The sequence below is a fragment of the Cyclopterus lumpus genome, chromosome 21 (assembly GCF_009769545.1).
Source record: "Cyclopterus lumpus isolate fCycLum1 chromosome 21, fCycLum1.pri, whole genome shotgun sequence".
Lineage (NCBI taxonomy): Eukaryota > Metazoa > Chordata > Actinopteri > Perciformes > Cyclopteridae > Cyclopterus > Cyclopterus lumpus.
The window spans coordinates 14,892,276-14,910,210 of record NC_046986.1 but is presented as its reverse complement, the minus strand read 5'-3'; the positions used below and the strand labels follow the sequence as shown (position 1 = coordinate 14,910,210).

Below are 17,935 nucleotides of genomic sequence, written 5' to 3'. Positions count from 1 at the left end.
ATTTTTCCATTTAGAAAATCCTCAGAAATATTTCTGAATACATTGTTACAAATAAGTCTTTGGACATAAGCAGAGGTCTCATACCTTCTCATAATATTTGATCTCGTAGTCGAGGATGAGCAGTGTTGTTTGTTCAGGTTGCTGCCAGGAGAGAGCAATGCTGTTTGGAGAAGCCCAGTCCTTCTTCAGAGTCCCAACCAGAGACGGACCTGATATGAACACACAATACACAGCTTCAGCTACATTGTCTTTACTATAGTCTCATGAATTCAATAAGTGCAGTCATCTCTGCGGAGTATCTTGGAGAATAAAGTGAATATGGTTATTAGTTTTTACAACAGAGGTTGGCACAGTACATACTTATTTTTTTTTACACACTTGGCCTTATGTGCAAATAACCCCAGCACTGAGCTGCAACATGAATTTGAATTGAAGCTGATTAGAATACATCACTCACCTCCAATCATTCAGCTTGTCTAATTGCTTTCCCACAAAGACTAAGGAAGAAATTACAACTACGAAAATACCACAAACCAAATATGTTTGGGCATGCTGCTCATTTATATATGGGAAAGTCTTAAGACCTCCATACAGCTTGATACAATTAGATTAAGTGTGTTTGATGTAGCTCTGCAGTTTCAAGGTGACGTTGCAGTTATGTGGCAGCATGCGCTCTAACCATTCGGCTACCTAGGCGCCCTGATTGATCCAATTCTAAAGAACTATTGAAACAATTGAGGGTTAAAATCATGTTGTTTATTCACTTTGACTTGAGGTCTCTAGACCAGTGCTCTGTGTTGTTTATGTTGCAGGTCACTGGCATGGTCCATGGATGATGGATTACATTATGCATCAAGTTAATGTACGTTAATGAAGCGTGTTGCTCTTTTCTTGTCTGAAACTTTGGTTTAGGACCAAATACCTGTACAGCTAATTACATTGTAGTTTGTGCAAATTAGGAGGGATTAGCCTGCTCACATGCTAAAATACAGTAAAAGCATGCCATTGTTTATCATTATCAGCTAAATATCAGCATGCTATCATTGTTATTGTACGTATGTTCACTATACAGCCTCACAGAGCTGCTGGCGTGGCTGCAGACTCTCAGTCTTGTTGATCTAAGGAGAACCAGTTGACCTCAGCAAGCTGTCAGTTTGATAAGAATGTGCACTGAATACAGAGTGAGGTGTTTTTCTGTGATGAAGCCAGTATACAATGAGGCTGTAAAGCACAACAAGAAATCCAGTGGTTGACAATGTGTGTGCACGTGCATACACACTCACATACACACACACACACACACGCACACAGTACATTAACACCTGTCCACCTCGTCAGGAATAATTATCACACATCCATTCTGACACTCAATTATTGTATTTCAAAATAAAGTACTTTCAAGTCACAGGGCAAATACAAATATCTACACAGCTATTCCCTTCTCCCATAAGATCATCTTGTTTTAATTGAAAAAAGGGTTGAGGAAGTTGACATCTTCTAATTGCATTAGCTTTTCTCAATGAATTTCTGCTGGGGGAATACTTGCACTGAGCTCCCAAGAGAGGTCAGGTGATGTAACTGGCCTGACAGATATTATTGTATATCATCTAATGTTACAGAGCTGACTCGTTATGTGGATATAAAATGTAGGTCTGCGTTTCTCAGGTGTATTCAAAGTAAAACTAAGCCACAGACGCTATTTAAACAAAATACTCCAGTAGTATGCCTGAGGGATGCAGTCCTCCCTTCGTCCAAGGCTGGGTATTAGAGGAAACAAAGAGGATCAGAGATGGGCGTAGAAGGTTTTGGGTTTGTGGAGGACAATCTTAGAGTTAGGGGTCGGGGCGAGATGACATGAGAGCTGTGGGCTGGAGGGGTTTGAGCTTGTTAGCCAGAGACCTACTGCTACCAATCTCATAGAAAGTGAACATTTACTCTCGGTATAATGGAAAGCAGGAACTCAAAAAGGTGAAGTGTTTGAACTCGGTTGGTAGGAAGAAGAGCAGAAATGCTCAAATGCTGTGGATACAAGTTAAGCTGTATGAACACACAAGCATGAAAGACAAATTAAAAATTGTTCCAATATGATAAGATTACAATTTTAATAATCTTAACTGGCATTGTGATTGTATAGTATTGCATTCTAAAATGTGACAATGTGTGTGTAAGCAACTAAAAGTAAGTGTGTATTTCAAAAGAAACAACAACAAATTTTTACGAAAATACTTTACGAACATTTAGAACATTATTCACACGTCAAGCTCATGATGACTGTGATAACACAAGACTAAATAATGCAGGTAATCAAGCAACCAACAACTCTACATAACAGTACTTTTAACTGGCTCATAACGGATCAAATAGAGCTTGAGGGGTTAGGTGTGCAGTACTGTGCAGCATCCAGCACGTGCATTGAATGCATTTTAATGCTTGGCTTCTCCTTAATAACCACCAACTTAATAGCCATTTGACATTTGGTAAGTTGTCTGAAATGTTAGCAAAAATCGAACAACATAATATCATGCAAGAGTGAAAACTGATAATAATATTTGCATAATCAGCAAGCTAGGAGTGTGTGTGTGTGTGCTGTATGTTGCAGTTTACTTTATGTTAGTATATGTGTACATTTTTACATGCTTTTATTTAGTATGGAGCAGCCGCAGTAGAAAATAAACCATATTTTTTACAAGCAACACAATAAGCAAACATTTCTGACATCTTATTAGGTGTTATTATTACATATAACGTCTCATATGCCCATTTCAAACCGAGCGCGCTCGTATCCTCGGCTCCGTCACTCCTCAGTGGCCGAGAAAATTCATCTCAGGGGATTTTTATCTGATCTAACTCAGTCTAATAAAGCACTCTGTTGAAGCTGTGGCGTTGTGAGGGTTTCCTGCGCTGCCAGCTGAGTACAACAGTGGTCGCAGGGTGGTGTGGTTTGAGGCTAGAGTCATGCAGTGGACGCATCAAACAAAGACCCAGCAAGATGGTTGGCACCTGCTGTTAGCATATTGGCCCCTCGTAGGGAACAATAAACACCTCCCTAAATAGAATCTCCCTCTGACTCAGATTCAAATCAGCATCCTACCTACCGCAAGTCAGGTTGCAGGGAGCAAATGCCCACGAGACGCGTGAACACACACCAACAGTCCAGAGATGACGAGTGTACAAACAACATGTTTGTTGGAGAAGCAGGACCACTGTCAGGCTGGCAGAAAATAATAGCCAGCTGAAATGTGGCAACAGTGCCTGTATGTCAAGAGATAACTCATAATGACCCAGCACTAGAATAATACAATCACTCACAAGCCACAGATACTTTAATTGTTTTTTCACAAACCTTCAGAGAAAATACATGTCATCTATTTTTTCAACTAGACTCTATGTTATTTACCTCCTGAGCTCACATTATGGATGCTTATTTTACACAATGAAATGGAGTATTGAATTGGCTTTTGGACGACAATTAGTGTTAAATACGTTGTCCATTAAAGCTACTACAACAGGTTGTCCCTGTGGATATAATTGATGGTGCTTTTTGTCACTGAGCTCTGCACCTCCCGCCTCGAGATCCGTCCACAGGTTGAGGGCAGCAGCAAAGCAGGTTGGGTGTCTGTCCGGGGTGGGCTGGTTGCTGCCTGAGGCCCCGCTGGAGTCTGAACTGCATGATGTTGTCTGATTTTGCCAGAATAGGACCTCCTGGGCACCGATAAAAGCATTAGGACTAACTAGATACATAGTTATTTCTTTGCTGATGGTCTCATTTACTTATATATATTACTGTATTAAATTAAGAATGTCCTAATACCAACCTTCGATAGAGTACTCGTATTGCTCTTTGTAAAATGTGTGAGTAAGTATTGTCTAGATGTGTATCAGACATACAGTATATGTAATAGAGTTGAGGAGGGGGAGCTATAAAGTTACTGTAAAAATACATCACTCCAGTGGAAACTCCTCTACATCAGTGGATACTCCACTTTCTATTGTGGACATATTTATCCAAACAATCATTTAAGACGTGGCATTGAAGCACAGACAGCATGTTACAATAATTCTACTTCCACAAGACAGAGATGACACAATATGAAACGACAATGTCTGATTCTGTGAGCATTGTGGTTGCATTTTTCAAAGGCTGGGGTAAGAAGCACATCGCTGTCTCCAGGCATCAGCAAGATACTTTGAGGATACAGGACACACAGCAAACGTCTTTAACGATTCTATGTGGGTTATTAGAGATGCAGCATGAAATCTGCCAGAGGAACTCAGGAGCATTGGAAAGCCATTAGAAACACCAGTCAATTACGATGCCCAATGGATGGATTTTCCAGTCAAGCGTGGTTAAGCTAAACATAAACTAATGGGGAGTCTTTAAATGAGCTTGACCTGCATATGATTTTAATTAGCTTTCCTGCCCTAAAGGCTTCCATTAACTGTTTGAAAAAATCAATAGAGCCAGTATTGATGCTGTGCGAGAGCTTAAACGATGTCCTAACACTCCACTGATTCACTGCTGATAGTGAGAGAGAGCGTGAGAGAGAGAAACACACATCCGCAGTAAAGGTGCGATTGTTTACAACTGTCATATTGATATGTCTGTCTCTTTTCTGGCTGTCTGGTGGTGTTTGGCTTGCGGCAGCCCCAAATTGTTCTTTCAGCATTGCATTTTCATGGGTGAATAGAATTAAAAATGTTTACTGGAACAAACTCATGCATGCGAACATTTGCTGTACAAATGTTCAATTCACCTGAATTGGATTCAAAGTAATTAAATTCAATACAATTCAAAATGATTTTGAGCGCCGCCTTTCATTGACAAGTATTTGGCGTGCTTCAGAAGAACTTCATAGTTGCCTCAGGGAACTAAGGAAATGAATGAATGAATTGAAGTGGTCGCCAATGTGACCACTGGGACCTCAAGTAATCAGTTGGAGCAATGTCATGTTTATGAAAACCTGTAATTTGTCTGTGTCTGAACGTCTGTGTGTGTGTGTGTGTGTGTGTGTGTGTGTGTGTGTGTTTAACAGTAATTATGAGTGTGCTGCTTTTACAAACCACAAGACAACACTGAAATGACATAGGGTCTGCTTTGGGGACGATCGTCGTTATCCTTCATCAATGCTGCAGGTCCTTCCCATTGCACTGTGGGTCATCTGCCATGAGCTCCATGCATAAACACACAGACCACACCACAGAGACCTGGCTGTCAAATAAACTGTTGGGCCTAAGTCTGATAATATATATACAACTGATCTGCTCAACTCAATCAAGCGCAGTATAATTGGAATTGTTACCTCATCAGCATTGACCTCTGTGTTATCAGCTGAAAATCAGTTCTCCCTCCATGGGCCTGTTTGTTGGGCTGCCAAGATATGTATTTTGAAATTGTCAGCTTTCTGGCTGATAGTTAGATGAGAAGATTGATACCTATATATGTCTGCATATAGGCAAACTTCACCTCGCCTCCACCTTTCCCTCCAACAAAGTGAAGCCGAGTATCGTTGCACATACCACCAACATTGCAACAATACAAAACTGGTGGCAAAGTTTCCCTTTATATTTGGAGCTAAAGATCGGAGGTAATTAGCTTAGCTTAGCGTATACACTTCACGCAGGGGGAAGCATCTAGCTTTGCTCTGTCCAAAGATCAAAATCTGACATTTCATACACCAGACGTCGACCTCAGATATCTGTCGACCTAACATTGCACATTCAACCTGCGAGGGCCCCGTTTACTGGCCACTGATAGAAGAGGATCCCACACCCTCTCTCTCCCTCGTCCACATAATATCTTTCTCTCTGTTTCTCTGACTGGATAACACTTACTTACTTGGATTCAGTGCAACAGAAGCATCCTTTCACTTCCTCTAAAAACTCAATGTTATGTGTGTGTGATAGTTTTAGCACCTTTAGTGTCCCCTTCAGGAATTACTCTTGAGATTTGTTCATGTTTATTGTCCCCCTCCCAAACAGTGAAATGAAATATCCGCCTTTGGACACAGCCTTTGTTAATAGTATCTTTCAGATTAGCGACTAGCCATTTCCCGAGGAGGGTTTCTATCAATTTCAAAAAGAGATTTCTGCTTGGCTTGCACTTATGCAGCAAGTTTTCTCTGAGAACTTTTGAGAGCTTCGTATTCAGTCTTTAAAGATGATACTGGTCATTGCATAGCACATGTGCATTGCACACAATGCCTGCTTTTGAATCCATTTCACTGTGCACCTATAGTAGCTACACATTCCTTCCTCCATCACCCTCTCTACAATCTCCATATAAAGTGCTGCAATTTGCAGGCCAGTCGTCGACAGCAATCTCTCTCCCCACTGTGGTGATATGGGCCTCTTTTTCCAGAGGCATACTGTTGCTGCCTGCAGTCTCAGGAAAAATGGATGTGACCCCTATGACACTAAATAGCTGTCAACTGGATCTAAACTGGGACAGTTTCTTGTTCTCCCTCGGTACACCTGCATCACCCCCTGCTGTGGTGGCTGTCTCTAGTATGACAGTGGAGAAGAGCTCCGAAGACTCCTTTGCCCCATCCAGATGGTGGCTAAAACAGTCCCCCAGACCATTTATCATGTGTATCTGCTGAGTATGGGGAGTTAACAGGTAATTAAAATCATCAGTCACGCAACAAAAGCTGGGAACGGAGAGGCGGAGTGGAAAGGAGAAAAGGAAGGAGACCTTTCTGCAAGTTAAGAGCTATTTCCACCCTGTTTCTGTGGCTGAGAGTTCTGGTAGGAGAGTGGAGACTAAGAAAATAGGAGTAGGGAAAGTAAAAAAAAAAAAGAAGAAGAAAAGAGAGGCAAAACAAAGAAACCTAGAGAGACTCAATCTGGTTTTGGATGGCCTTTGACTTGAAAACAGACTGTAACATTTAAACCTAGACAATCTGCACTAAAGCAGTGGGAAAAGGATCAAAAGAGACAGACAGACGGACCGAGAGATAGACAGATAGAATGCTGATCAGAGCACTCTTAACACAAAGCAGAAAGGAATGTTGTCTACTGTCTTGTGGAGGAGGTTTGTGTGCTAGCTAGCGTGTCTGACACTCTGAGGTCCCGTCTTTAATAGGGTCCCAACTCGCCACTGATCCCTCTTGTTCCCACTTAATGGGTACGTGGAGAAGCAATGACGTGTAGAAAAGGCCAGTGAAATCGGCCCTATACTGGCCCACTACAATCAATACTCATTTGTTCTCCACCTCTCTTCCCCCAAAAGTAATTAATGAGAAGAACGGAACTATCTGGGCACTGACAGCTGATTTCCCTGCCGGTCGCTGTCCTTTACACCCTGTCCGCTTCTCATGCTGCTACTTAAAAGCTTCATTATAGCTGAAACCAAGCATTCCTTATTGGAAAGTGTCACAGATATGGGACGACACAGATTTTAATGCGCATAATGTTCTTTTAGAATTCTCACCTGTAGTCAGATAAAATACACATGCATTTGCACTTGTATTTTCATTATACATGAATTACATTTGCAATATGATATATCAGTAGACACCTGACCATCCGCGAGGTAACATTTTGGACCGCCAATGGAAGATTTCTTTAAAAAGAAAGAAAAGAAAGTTGACTTGAATTGATTCTACCAAAACATTTAATTCAGATTTTACTATGATGGTGAACTTGATGGTGATGGTGATGGCAGTGGTGGTTTTGATGATTAGAAATGTAGGAATTCATTTAGGAAGAGGAACCAAAATTGTGGAAAAAAATAAAATACAAAGTACAGTTAGCAATGTATATCAGAACCAAACAAACACTTTCCAAATGTCCTGTCCGGAGAAGAATGCATAGAGAGAGGAGTGGAGTGCCACTGCAGTGGAGGTACAGTATAAATAGCAGTCGACCCTCCTATAGCATCCAGAGCAGACTTACTGCAGTAGAACACAGCAGGCAATACACTCTTTTATACAGAGCTCATTTCAAGCAGAGCCTCCCGTACACAACCCTGCTGTCAAAGTCTACCATCCTAGAGTTAAAATAGCCCGGACCATTGATAGGATGCCGTGTTCGAGGGGTCATGTAGGGTTGCTTGAATACAGAATACAGCGTGTACCTTAAAAGCCCTCATAATGCACCAGGTGACAGTAAAAGATCTGGAAGAATAATGAAGTTCCCGTTTGGGCCAATCACTCGCAACTCCTACAAATGTGTAAAAGGTCACAGTTTTGTGTTTTCTCTGGAACAAAGGAAATGACATTCTGCAGGGATGTTTGTCGTACCTGTTAATCTTTTTCTTTTGTCAGTGAGGCACCTCACATTGGTTGATTTCAGTTTTTTACTCGTTGGCACTTTCATGTGCCAGCCAGCAAATGTGGGACCAACTGATACTTAAGAAATTTCCTGACTTGTCAAAATTAACAGACTACGGCTCAAGGTGGCAAATTTAGGATAATATTACAGCTGCAGTACTTAAAGATTCACAGTTAAAAAATGTCTAACACGAGAAGAACTTACGAGCAAATGACATGTAGTGTACATGATGCTTTTCACAAAAGCTTGATTAGAAAAAAGGCTTGTCAATTGTTTCAATTGTATTTTATGTCTCACTCTGAATATATTTCAATTCCCTGTGGAAATGGAGTATAAACTGTAAGACCTTAAGCTGAGCGTGGGTTAATGGTTGTTAGAATGTAAAAAGGTCTACAGAGATTGAAGTTAGAACTGCTGTCATTATGAATGGCTTTATGGAGTGAGGCTAATGCAAATTCATTTAAATGAACTGAAGCGACAAAAGGCATTGGCAACTGATTTATCTAACTTTCAGAAGACAATGGGGCTGCATTCTTGGGAGGAAATTCAACCCGAAGATTGAAGAGGGGATTGAGGTGGGAGTTGAGAGAGAGAAAACTTCAGAGAACATCCATCAGGATTGCAGAACAATGAATCCAATCACTCTGTATTAATGAGTCAATGCTTAAAATAGTTCCCGTTGTGAGGTGAAGTCAGGGGAAATGATCTTTGCAGGGGGGGGGGGTTCCTGATAAAAGTCTGGGCATAAATCATTTTGTAGAGTAGAAATAGCTAATCTCTTTTCCTCAAACTCCCCACCTGCTCTGAACACTGCTGAATAGCGATGCTGGGGAATAGCTATTCTTAACACTGACCGGTGAATAGGTGACTTACTGTGTGTCTGCAGAGCTCCTAGGAGCTGGCTGAAGATACACTGTACATGGCCACACACAACACTGTACATGTGGACAGCTCAGTGGCGGCAATCAAAATGCTACAGCGTAAAGGCTCGAATGTCTTTCTGAAATCCAGCATTCAGTGGTCCTCCACATGCTGAATGACCAAAAATAAGCAGATTGGTTGCGATAGAGATTGTATTGCCACTGACTTTGCTACGGTTTGTACGTACACATGCCTTCAATGATGAATTGCAATAATAATTTGGTGGTGAGTTTTCACCAAATACCTGTAAAACTAATGACATTTCCATCAACCTCGACTACTTTTTATTTAGTCCAAATTAGCTCATGAAGCTCTAGCATAAATTCAGTGAGGAAGACTTGCAGTTTATTTCTCAAACTACTCCCACATTCTTACTCAGAATTTCCTTGCTGTTATTGATCGATCATGATATCAGCTGTTCTGATTGGCTTGTCTCCTCTATCATCATTAACCTATTATCCTGCTGCTGTCTCTTTTACATATAATTGTCTCCCTGCCACCAGTACGCTCATGTTGCTGTTACGCCCCCCTCCACCTCCCCGTCTCCGCCCATTCTTTGCAGATTCATCAGCTTCATCAACTCATCATTCTATCAGCCTCATCAGCCTCCACCACCACCATTACCTGGTTTGATCTCACTGCGGCTCAGGGCCGACGCCCCTCGATTACAAATCTCCCTGTGGAGTCCAGGCGCCAAAGACTCTGTCAAGACTTTATCATCACATATCACCTGTTAATAATAAACAATTATCTTTACTTCATCTGACTTGTCTCTCCTGATTGAAATGTTAGCTGTCTACCATGCACGTTAGCATTCATCGTGGACAGGTTAATGCAGCCCTCCTGCACCTTCAACACACAAAGAAACACTTATTCCCGTAAAGTATCAATATCAGTGGGGGTGTTTAATAACTTATAACTAATAATATTTATCCTGTAAAGCAAACTCCTTAAACAAATGAAGCTCTGTCCCTGAGCGAATCCTTTCTTGACTTATTATTAACGCTGGTGTCAGACCCTGCAATGCTATGACACAAGATAAACCTTGGGGCAATTCTACATTGCACAGGAGCCTCTCAATTACTCAGGACTTCAAACTGATCTCACAAGAAATTCACACTAACCCTTTATGTGCGTCCCGAAAGTGTGTGTTGACTCTATGACTTTGTCTGTAGCCCACCCTGTCTGATGTTACCCATATTAAGCAGGCAAGTATTTGTCTGAGTACAAATAAGCAGATACAGCCAACATGGGCACAGATCTCCCTACTGGGCCCAGCTGTGCTAGAATGGCCCCTATCACCTAACTTTCACCTCTTCTAGCCCTTATCACCTCTGTCTTTCTCATTGTCCTCCACAAAAGGTATACCCAAACTAAACTCTATCCAATGTATAACAGACGGAATATAATGTTACCATCTCAATCCACATTTTCAACAAAAAAAAAGGCAAAATGCAAATATATTTTCACTTCTTGTATTGTAATTGTGTGACTCTGCTTCTGTTTTTCTCCACGCATGAAACTAGTCTGATCTTATGTTTGTATGCTTGTATATTCGTGTGAGTGTGTGTGTGTGTGTGTGTGTGTGTGTATGTATGTGTTGTGTGGTAGCAGCAGGTCATGGGCAAAGATAAAAGAGGGTGCGGAAGGGCAGAAAATGGGCAAGGGGCAACAGATGCCCCAGGTCACATCAAGCCCCATGGGAAACCAGCTAAACAAAACTGCCAACAAACACAGTGAGCAACCACCTGCTAACATCACATCACAGATGCACACATTCATTATGTCTGCACAAGCACACCTCCTCATTCCGTTATGTACGGTGCATTTCATTTTAAAACATACCCAAGCCCTCTTGTACATGTTATTTATACTCTTGTAGGAATAATTTATTTAGCTAATTGTCTGGTAACTTCTTTAATGATGTAGTTTATTTAATAAAAACATGTATTTAAATTTGATCACGTTGCATCAGGTTTCTATGTGAAAGGCACCTTAATTTATTTCTAGGCAAAAATCCCAATAATTATCTCTATTATTATTATAATTATTATTACATACAAGCTCACGTATTGATCAAATCCCTTCCAGAAAAACCTGCGAACAAACACTCAATGTTGGCATCGAACCAGCGGCTTTTCACACTCCAGAAATAGCATATAGTCTGGGACTTATCTTGATGAAGTGTTGATGACAGGCAACAAGTGTGCAAAGGTAGAACTAAAGCTAAAGCTAAAGAAAAACGTTCCAGGAAACTTCCAAATCAGTATTGAACGAGAAGGTAGTTGTTAAACTTCATTAACGCTGCTGCTTCGCACCAGAAGTGTTGTGGTGGTTTGGCATCGCAGTGCTTTCAATGTGATACATGTGAAATAAATACTTAAGAACAGGAATGTTGGAAGGACACAAATGCCAAACAACTTTCATGTTTTGTTGAACTTTCCCCAGTTACCTGTATCACAAGGTAGCTTGAGTCAATTAACTTAATTATGTTGTTTTTTCTTGTGTGAAGGAGCATGACATCCCATAATAACATGGCTGAAGAGGTACTCTTACGGTCGATGAAAGAGGTCTATTCCAAATCAAATGAATAATGTAGTTTCAACGTAGCTTTTGCACTTTGCACTTTCCTTGAAGACTGTGGGTGGCCAAGACTACAGAGCTACTAATTTACTATCACTGTGCTGGAGCGTATCCCAGCATGCACTATGAGAAGGGCAGGGAAGTAACCTGGACCGGTCCTCCACAGGACTAACACAAAGACAGACCCACCTCAAATGAGCACCACGAGGAGAGCTACACAAACACAGAAAGAACATACAAACTTCACACAGAAAGACCGGGGGCTTGTGCTAAAAAGTAAGACCTACTGTGAGGTAGGAGCTCAAACTAACACAACTATCCTTGCATTAGAATCGGCCTCAAACTAAGTTGAGAAATAAAAAGACGCCATTTCATCACTTTAAGGGGCTGTGTGTAATATTTGGTGTCATCATGCAGTGTGGTTGCACATTACAACTAACCATATACACCTTAGCTGAAACATGTTGTTAGAACATGGCAGACTCTGTGAAGAGGACCCGCTCCCTTTGTAGATATGAACTCCTTTCCACAGGCTGTCACTCTGATTTAATCAGTCACCTCCATCTGCACTACTTGCACTATTACCACCTTTCTGCACTAATCCCAAATTCATTGTTTTTTATATTGTACATACTTGTTGAATGTTAATGTTGCTGCTCTGTTGTCTTTAATGTCTTCTATATTTATCTTGTTATTTGTAAATTAAATGTATGTACAACGAGAGCGTACGTGTAACCGGATTCAAATGACATGTATGTGCACACATGGCCAATAAAGCTGATTCTGATTCTGATAGGCTCATTCTAAGCTTACCAAAACACAACCATTATTAGTTTCAGGTACACTAATACACTAATGAAAAAATAGTTAAGAAAATGATATAACATTTTTGCTAATAGAATCCCCGGAATATTTAAACATGGCCTTTTAATTAAACCCTAATGTGACTCGAACCAGCTGTCAGACCGGGGCCTTTTCTGTGCCACTTTATTTCCTTCGGTGTGTCTTTTTATTTAGCATGCTAGGAACATAATGAATGCAAAGGGTCCAATTTCATGTATGTGATAATTGTAATTAAGTTTATATAGCATGCTGTGGAAACTCTGCACTATTATTATAGTATGTATAGCAGAAATTAATGCTTTTTGAGCCTTTTTCTTGCTGAGGAGGGAAGCAAAGAGATTGAAAGTTGTCCATATGACACTGTAGTTAACCAACATAGGGAACCCACATAGTACATCTGTTGTGTGTGCTGGTAGTAACAAATATGACTTGGAAAGCAAAGGCTGATGGGAAACACAGATGATTCTGATCCTATGTCCTCCCTCTATCAAATCTCCTCTTTTTTCTCTTCCACCCACCACAAGCCTCCCTCTGACGACTCTCTTTATTTATCTCTCCTCTACCCTTTTTCTTTTCCTGCGTCTCGTTCTTCTCTTCTCGCACTCTTTCTCTTTGCAGCGCTGATGGCGGAGGCCGGGTTGTGATCCAATCACAGACTGGGTGAGGCAATCACTGTCTGCTGATTGGTTTTATAATCCTCACTCAGGATCTCAGATGGGAGCGAATCAGCTGGCCAAGAGGTGCCGCTCTGAAAGCTGTCATACTGATGCACACACTCATGCACCCACATATATACACACACGCACACACACACACACACACACACACACACACACACACACACACACACACACACACACACACACACACACACACACACACACACACGTACATAGATTTTCTCCCTGCATCTATATCAAACTTGACTCCACATCATTGCTTTCATTCTCTGTAAAGTTCTCGATGAATGTGTGTGCGTGTGTGGTGGGATGGCAATGATTGAACAACAAAGAGGAAAAGAGAGCATTCACTCAGCTCAACTTCTGTATCTGAAATAAACTGTCATATATATTGTGTGTGTCTGTATGCTTTTTGCTTCGCATGTACAGTAATATCATGGGCATCAATACATCTTAGAATATGATGCAAGACTGCATCCTAGCCCTGCAACGCCTCACTAGTGCACAAAAGCGCAGGGTGAAGTAAAATATAAGGGAATGCAGCAAAGCTACACACACTGCAGCCCAAACTCCCAGATCAATAAGCTGAGCTTTAGCTCTCATATTTAAACATCCAGAGAAGAAAAGCTAATCTTCAATGCACAATATCACAGCTGAATCCCCAAATACTCAGAGGTAACCGAGGAGGTTTGATTTGCCTTCTAGCATGGATAACCACATGAAAAGAGAAAATGTAATCAGGCAATACACACAGGTGCTGTTCGTGACATAAATACAATAACTCATACATAAACCCACACACGAGTGGCTATATAAAAGAATAAATCTAAATATATGTGTGTGTGGTACTTTATATCTCCCTAATACTCATGTACGTATATTGTGCCTAGGACAATGAATACAAGATACAAGATGCAAGCCCTTGACAATATTGTGTGTTACATCTAATATCCCATGTTCTGCATTGTGCATTTCAAACCCTTATGTTCTGCATTGTTGAGCAAGTTACATCAGCTTCTAACATACTGCCATGTTCATTGAGTTCTTTTCCTGCATTTGTGTCAGGACTAATACAACTTCCAGCAGTTATGCGAGTGTCTTCCTCTGTGTCTTTGAAATGAACTGCACAGGTGTGGAAATATTTGTTGCAAAGATTTTGTACTGTACTTTGGACTCGTTGAAATGTCATTCTCCAAGAGTATTTCAAACCAATAGCCCAACATAGAGCCAGAGGACTCCAAAGAAAGGCATCATGAAGTCACACGGAATTATAGTTTCTCAGCAATTGACAGAGAGCCAGAGGTGTCAGGTATGTTTAGGTGGAAGCATCATCCCACAGGTAATTAAACATCTGTAGATGGTTTAAAATTAATCCATGTAACGAAACAAATCTGCAAAAAACTTGCTTTTAAATGGGAATGGATCAAAAGAAATGAAAAACACTGCTGGGTGGTAGTAATTCAGAGTTAATTCCCCACAGTCTTCTGGGAAATTGATTGAAAATCACACAATGATTAAAAAAATAGGCACACACTGGGCTTTAAGTGGACTGCCTAATGCTCTCTGACTGATAGCAGCCATCCACCTTCATGTATGATGGAGAAGGAGAAGCAACAATGGTGTTCATAAATCACAGTGATTGCTTTGATTGCCTAATCAAAATATGGCCATTACTTTGAAATCTACAGTTAAACTGCGATTTTGAAGTAATCCAGAAGTTCCACCACTAACTGTACGATCACCCACTCTGCTACTCTCTACTAGTGTAAGCGTGTGTTTATTTCAGATCACAGGAATTAATTATTACTGCCACTAATCTCCAGGAGGTAACACTTTGGTGGTGTGAAAACCCCCAAACCACCCTGTATCCTGTGACCTCAACATCTGGGCTGTGAGTCTGTTTTTTCTGTTGTATCCAACAATGTAGCCGCAAGAGTACACAGCTCTTACTGCTCTTACATCTTGTGTCTTTTGTTCCCTATTGTTTCAGTGAAAAGCCTGTTCTTCCAGTTTGAAAGATTATCATGATAAAATAAGGGCAAATGTATCGACATATAAAAGACCCTATACGGTTGAGTTTATTTATATGCATCCAGACAGTGATTTCTACTCGACAAGCACTTTGCAGTGTATTTGAAAATGTCCTGAATTGCTTCCAGAACAACAGATAAATAAAATGTCTTTGTATGCACACTAGTGTTTTTTACTTCAATAAAACATATAATCTTGTCCAGTCAGATCCAGCTGTCTTTGAAACAATGGGTACAGTTCAGTTTGTTTTGATTACATTTTATTATGTAACTGATCCAGATTATAATTGTTGTCTAACCTCATTAGAAAAATTCTACCAGCTATTACGTGTGGGTTGGATCTTTTTAATTACAATAATTGTAATAATGAGAAATGTTTGTGAGTATAATGTAGTCTTTAATAAATTAAAATGAACCCCGGGACAAAATATCTACTATGTATTCTGTAATTAACATTAGCTATTTTAGTAACTTATGACAGCACAGAGATCCAGATTTTTGCATCCTCTTTATAGAGCAGCTTTACACTTTTATCTTTATGATTCAGGGCATACTGGCACAAAACAGACATTTGCATTTGACAGTTGCCTCAAAAAGGTGGAACATTGGCCAAGCCCCAATGTATCGTCTCAGTTTTGCAAACATGAACACACGCATACAGAACCACATGTGAGAAGTTGATTTTGAGTGCTGCACACAGACACACACATCGGGTCCCACAGCTTCACCATTAGCTCAGTGTGTGTTCACTGGGGTGAAACCAAGCCACTGGGAGCATCATTCATTCCAGGCCTGGAATGCGAGGCCGGGGTCTCCCTGAAATAATGCATACACACAATGTCCCCATGAGGTCAGCCTGATTAGCTGGTTTTGGGAAGACATACCCTTCACTTCCTGTCAATGACAACATGGGCTGGTAGCCGTTCCGCATCACTGAGCCTAAATCACCGTCTCTCTCTCTTTCTTTCTCCTCCTGTTTTTGTCTGTATCTCTCTACCTGACATAGTCCTCGGGTATCTCCACTCCCCAGTCTTTGCAGCCCCACAAAATCCAAAACCCCAAAATGTTCCTCTTGCAAAATGAAACTTTAATGATTCCCTCGGGGGAATTGGCTCATTACAGTGGAACATGTATGGAGACTACAATTATAGGATGCAAGAAAGAGAACATGCTTGTGTTTGTGTGTTTGTTTGTGTTTAGGGAAGGAGGTACTTTGTTCCGCTTACTCATTCTGGTGTTGTGCAAGGGTTCGACTCGTTTCCTTGAATGACACAGTACCTCTGTTTTCTTATTAGTATTTGTTTATTCAGACTGTACCCTCTCTGAGCTTCACAATTCTCATTGTCTCACTATGTTAAGTGTTACTTACATGAGCACATTCTCAAATATACAGGTATTACTTTTGTTAAATGGTATTCAACCGTGTGTCAGTTAGGTTAGTGAGTGAGTTCTTGGGCGACTGTGGGTCAGTGGTTAGCAGGTCCATCTTTCAATCAGAGGATCGCCGGTTCAGTCCCCGGCTGTGCTAGTCCTAGTCGATGTGTCCTTGAGCAAGACACTTAACCCTGAATTGCTCCCTGAAGCTGTGTCTACGGTGTATGATTGTAAGTCGCTTTGGATAAAAGCATCAGCTAAATGAAATGTAATGAGTTCAGTCTGCTGGTCTTAGCCACATTGTATCTTTACAAAATAAGAAATGTAGCCATTTTCAAAACAATTGTTTGCCCTAATAGGTTTGCATATATTATATATAACAACCATGCTATTAGCCTGAACAAGTTAGATATGAGCATCTCATAAAGTAGACTGAAGACACGCGTTGTTTTGTATAACCCTCCCACCTCCGTCTCCATTCCTTCATGTCTCTCTGGGCTCTCATCACACAGCGGTCCGTCATCCTCACTCTGTCTTTTAATCCTTCAGTCTCCCTTTTCTCAAACTACTTTCTTTTTTTCTGTCCGTCAACCGCCTTAACACATTCCTCTGCCCCTTGGCTATTGGTTGGCGAATCCCTAAAGATGTTCCAAGACAGCTCAGTTGGACACGTTTCACTTCAGAGTCGTGCGCCGCTTCCTCTGAGTGCATTTAATAAAATCCCATCAAATAAGAGAAGAAATAAAAAGAATAATCACTTGAAAGACTTGGTTGCAGGCGTGTGTTTATTATTCTCACTCTATATGATGGATTGTTACACTATCTGCACCATCATTCAGCACCATCAAAGTTGACATTATTGTGATTCATAAAATGTCCTTTGACAATATAAATGTCAACGTAGGAATGTTTTAAGTTACACATAAAGGAAAATGCTCATCAGTAATACAAGTAGAAGTATTAAACTGTGTATGAGTGGGATATGATAATTAATTACTGTTTGCAGCATTTTTCAATGAGACTGTTGTGCTTGATCGAGAAAAGTACGGCTGAGGTGAAAACACTGATGAAGAAAATTGCTTTCTCTCCCAGAGGAACTTGATCATATTATGACAGTGACAACATTGTGACACAGCTTCATTCTCTGTGCTACGATGGCGGCTCTTCACAAGAATATTCACAGCATATTTTACAAATCATGAAAAGTGACCAGACAGGGGTTGACTGTCTTGC

The 17,935-nt window shown here is 40.7% G+C and overlaps 1 protein-coding gene across 1 annotated transcript in view; it reads right to left on the bottom strand.

The window, feature by feature from the left end:
- The window catches only part of epha6 (eph receptor A6), a 131,817-nt gene that overhangs the window by 25,304 nt on the left and 88,578 nt on the right, over window positions 1-17,935 (bottom strand). Inside the window, exon 6 of the mRNA XM_034561192.1 lies at window positions 85-209. Within this exon, the coding sequence (XP_034417083.1) occupies window positions 85-209 (125 nt within the window). The remainder of the gene's footprint in view (window positions 1-84; window positions 210-17,935) is intronic.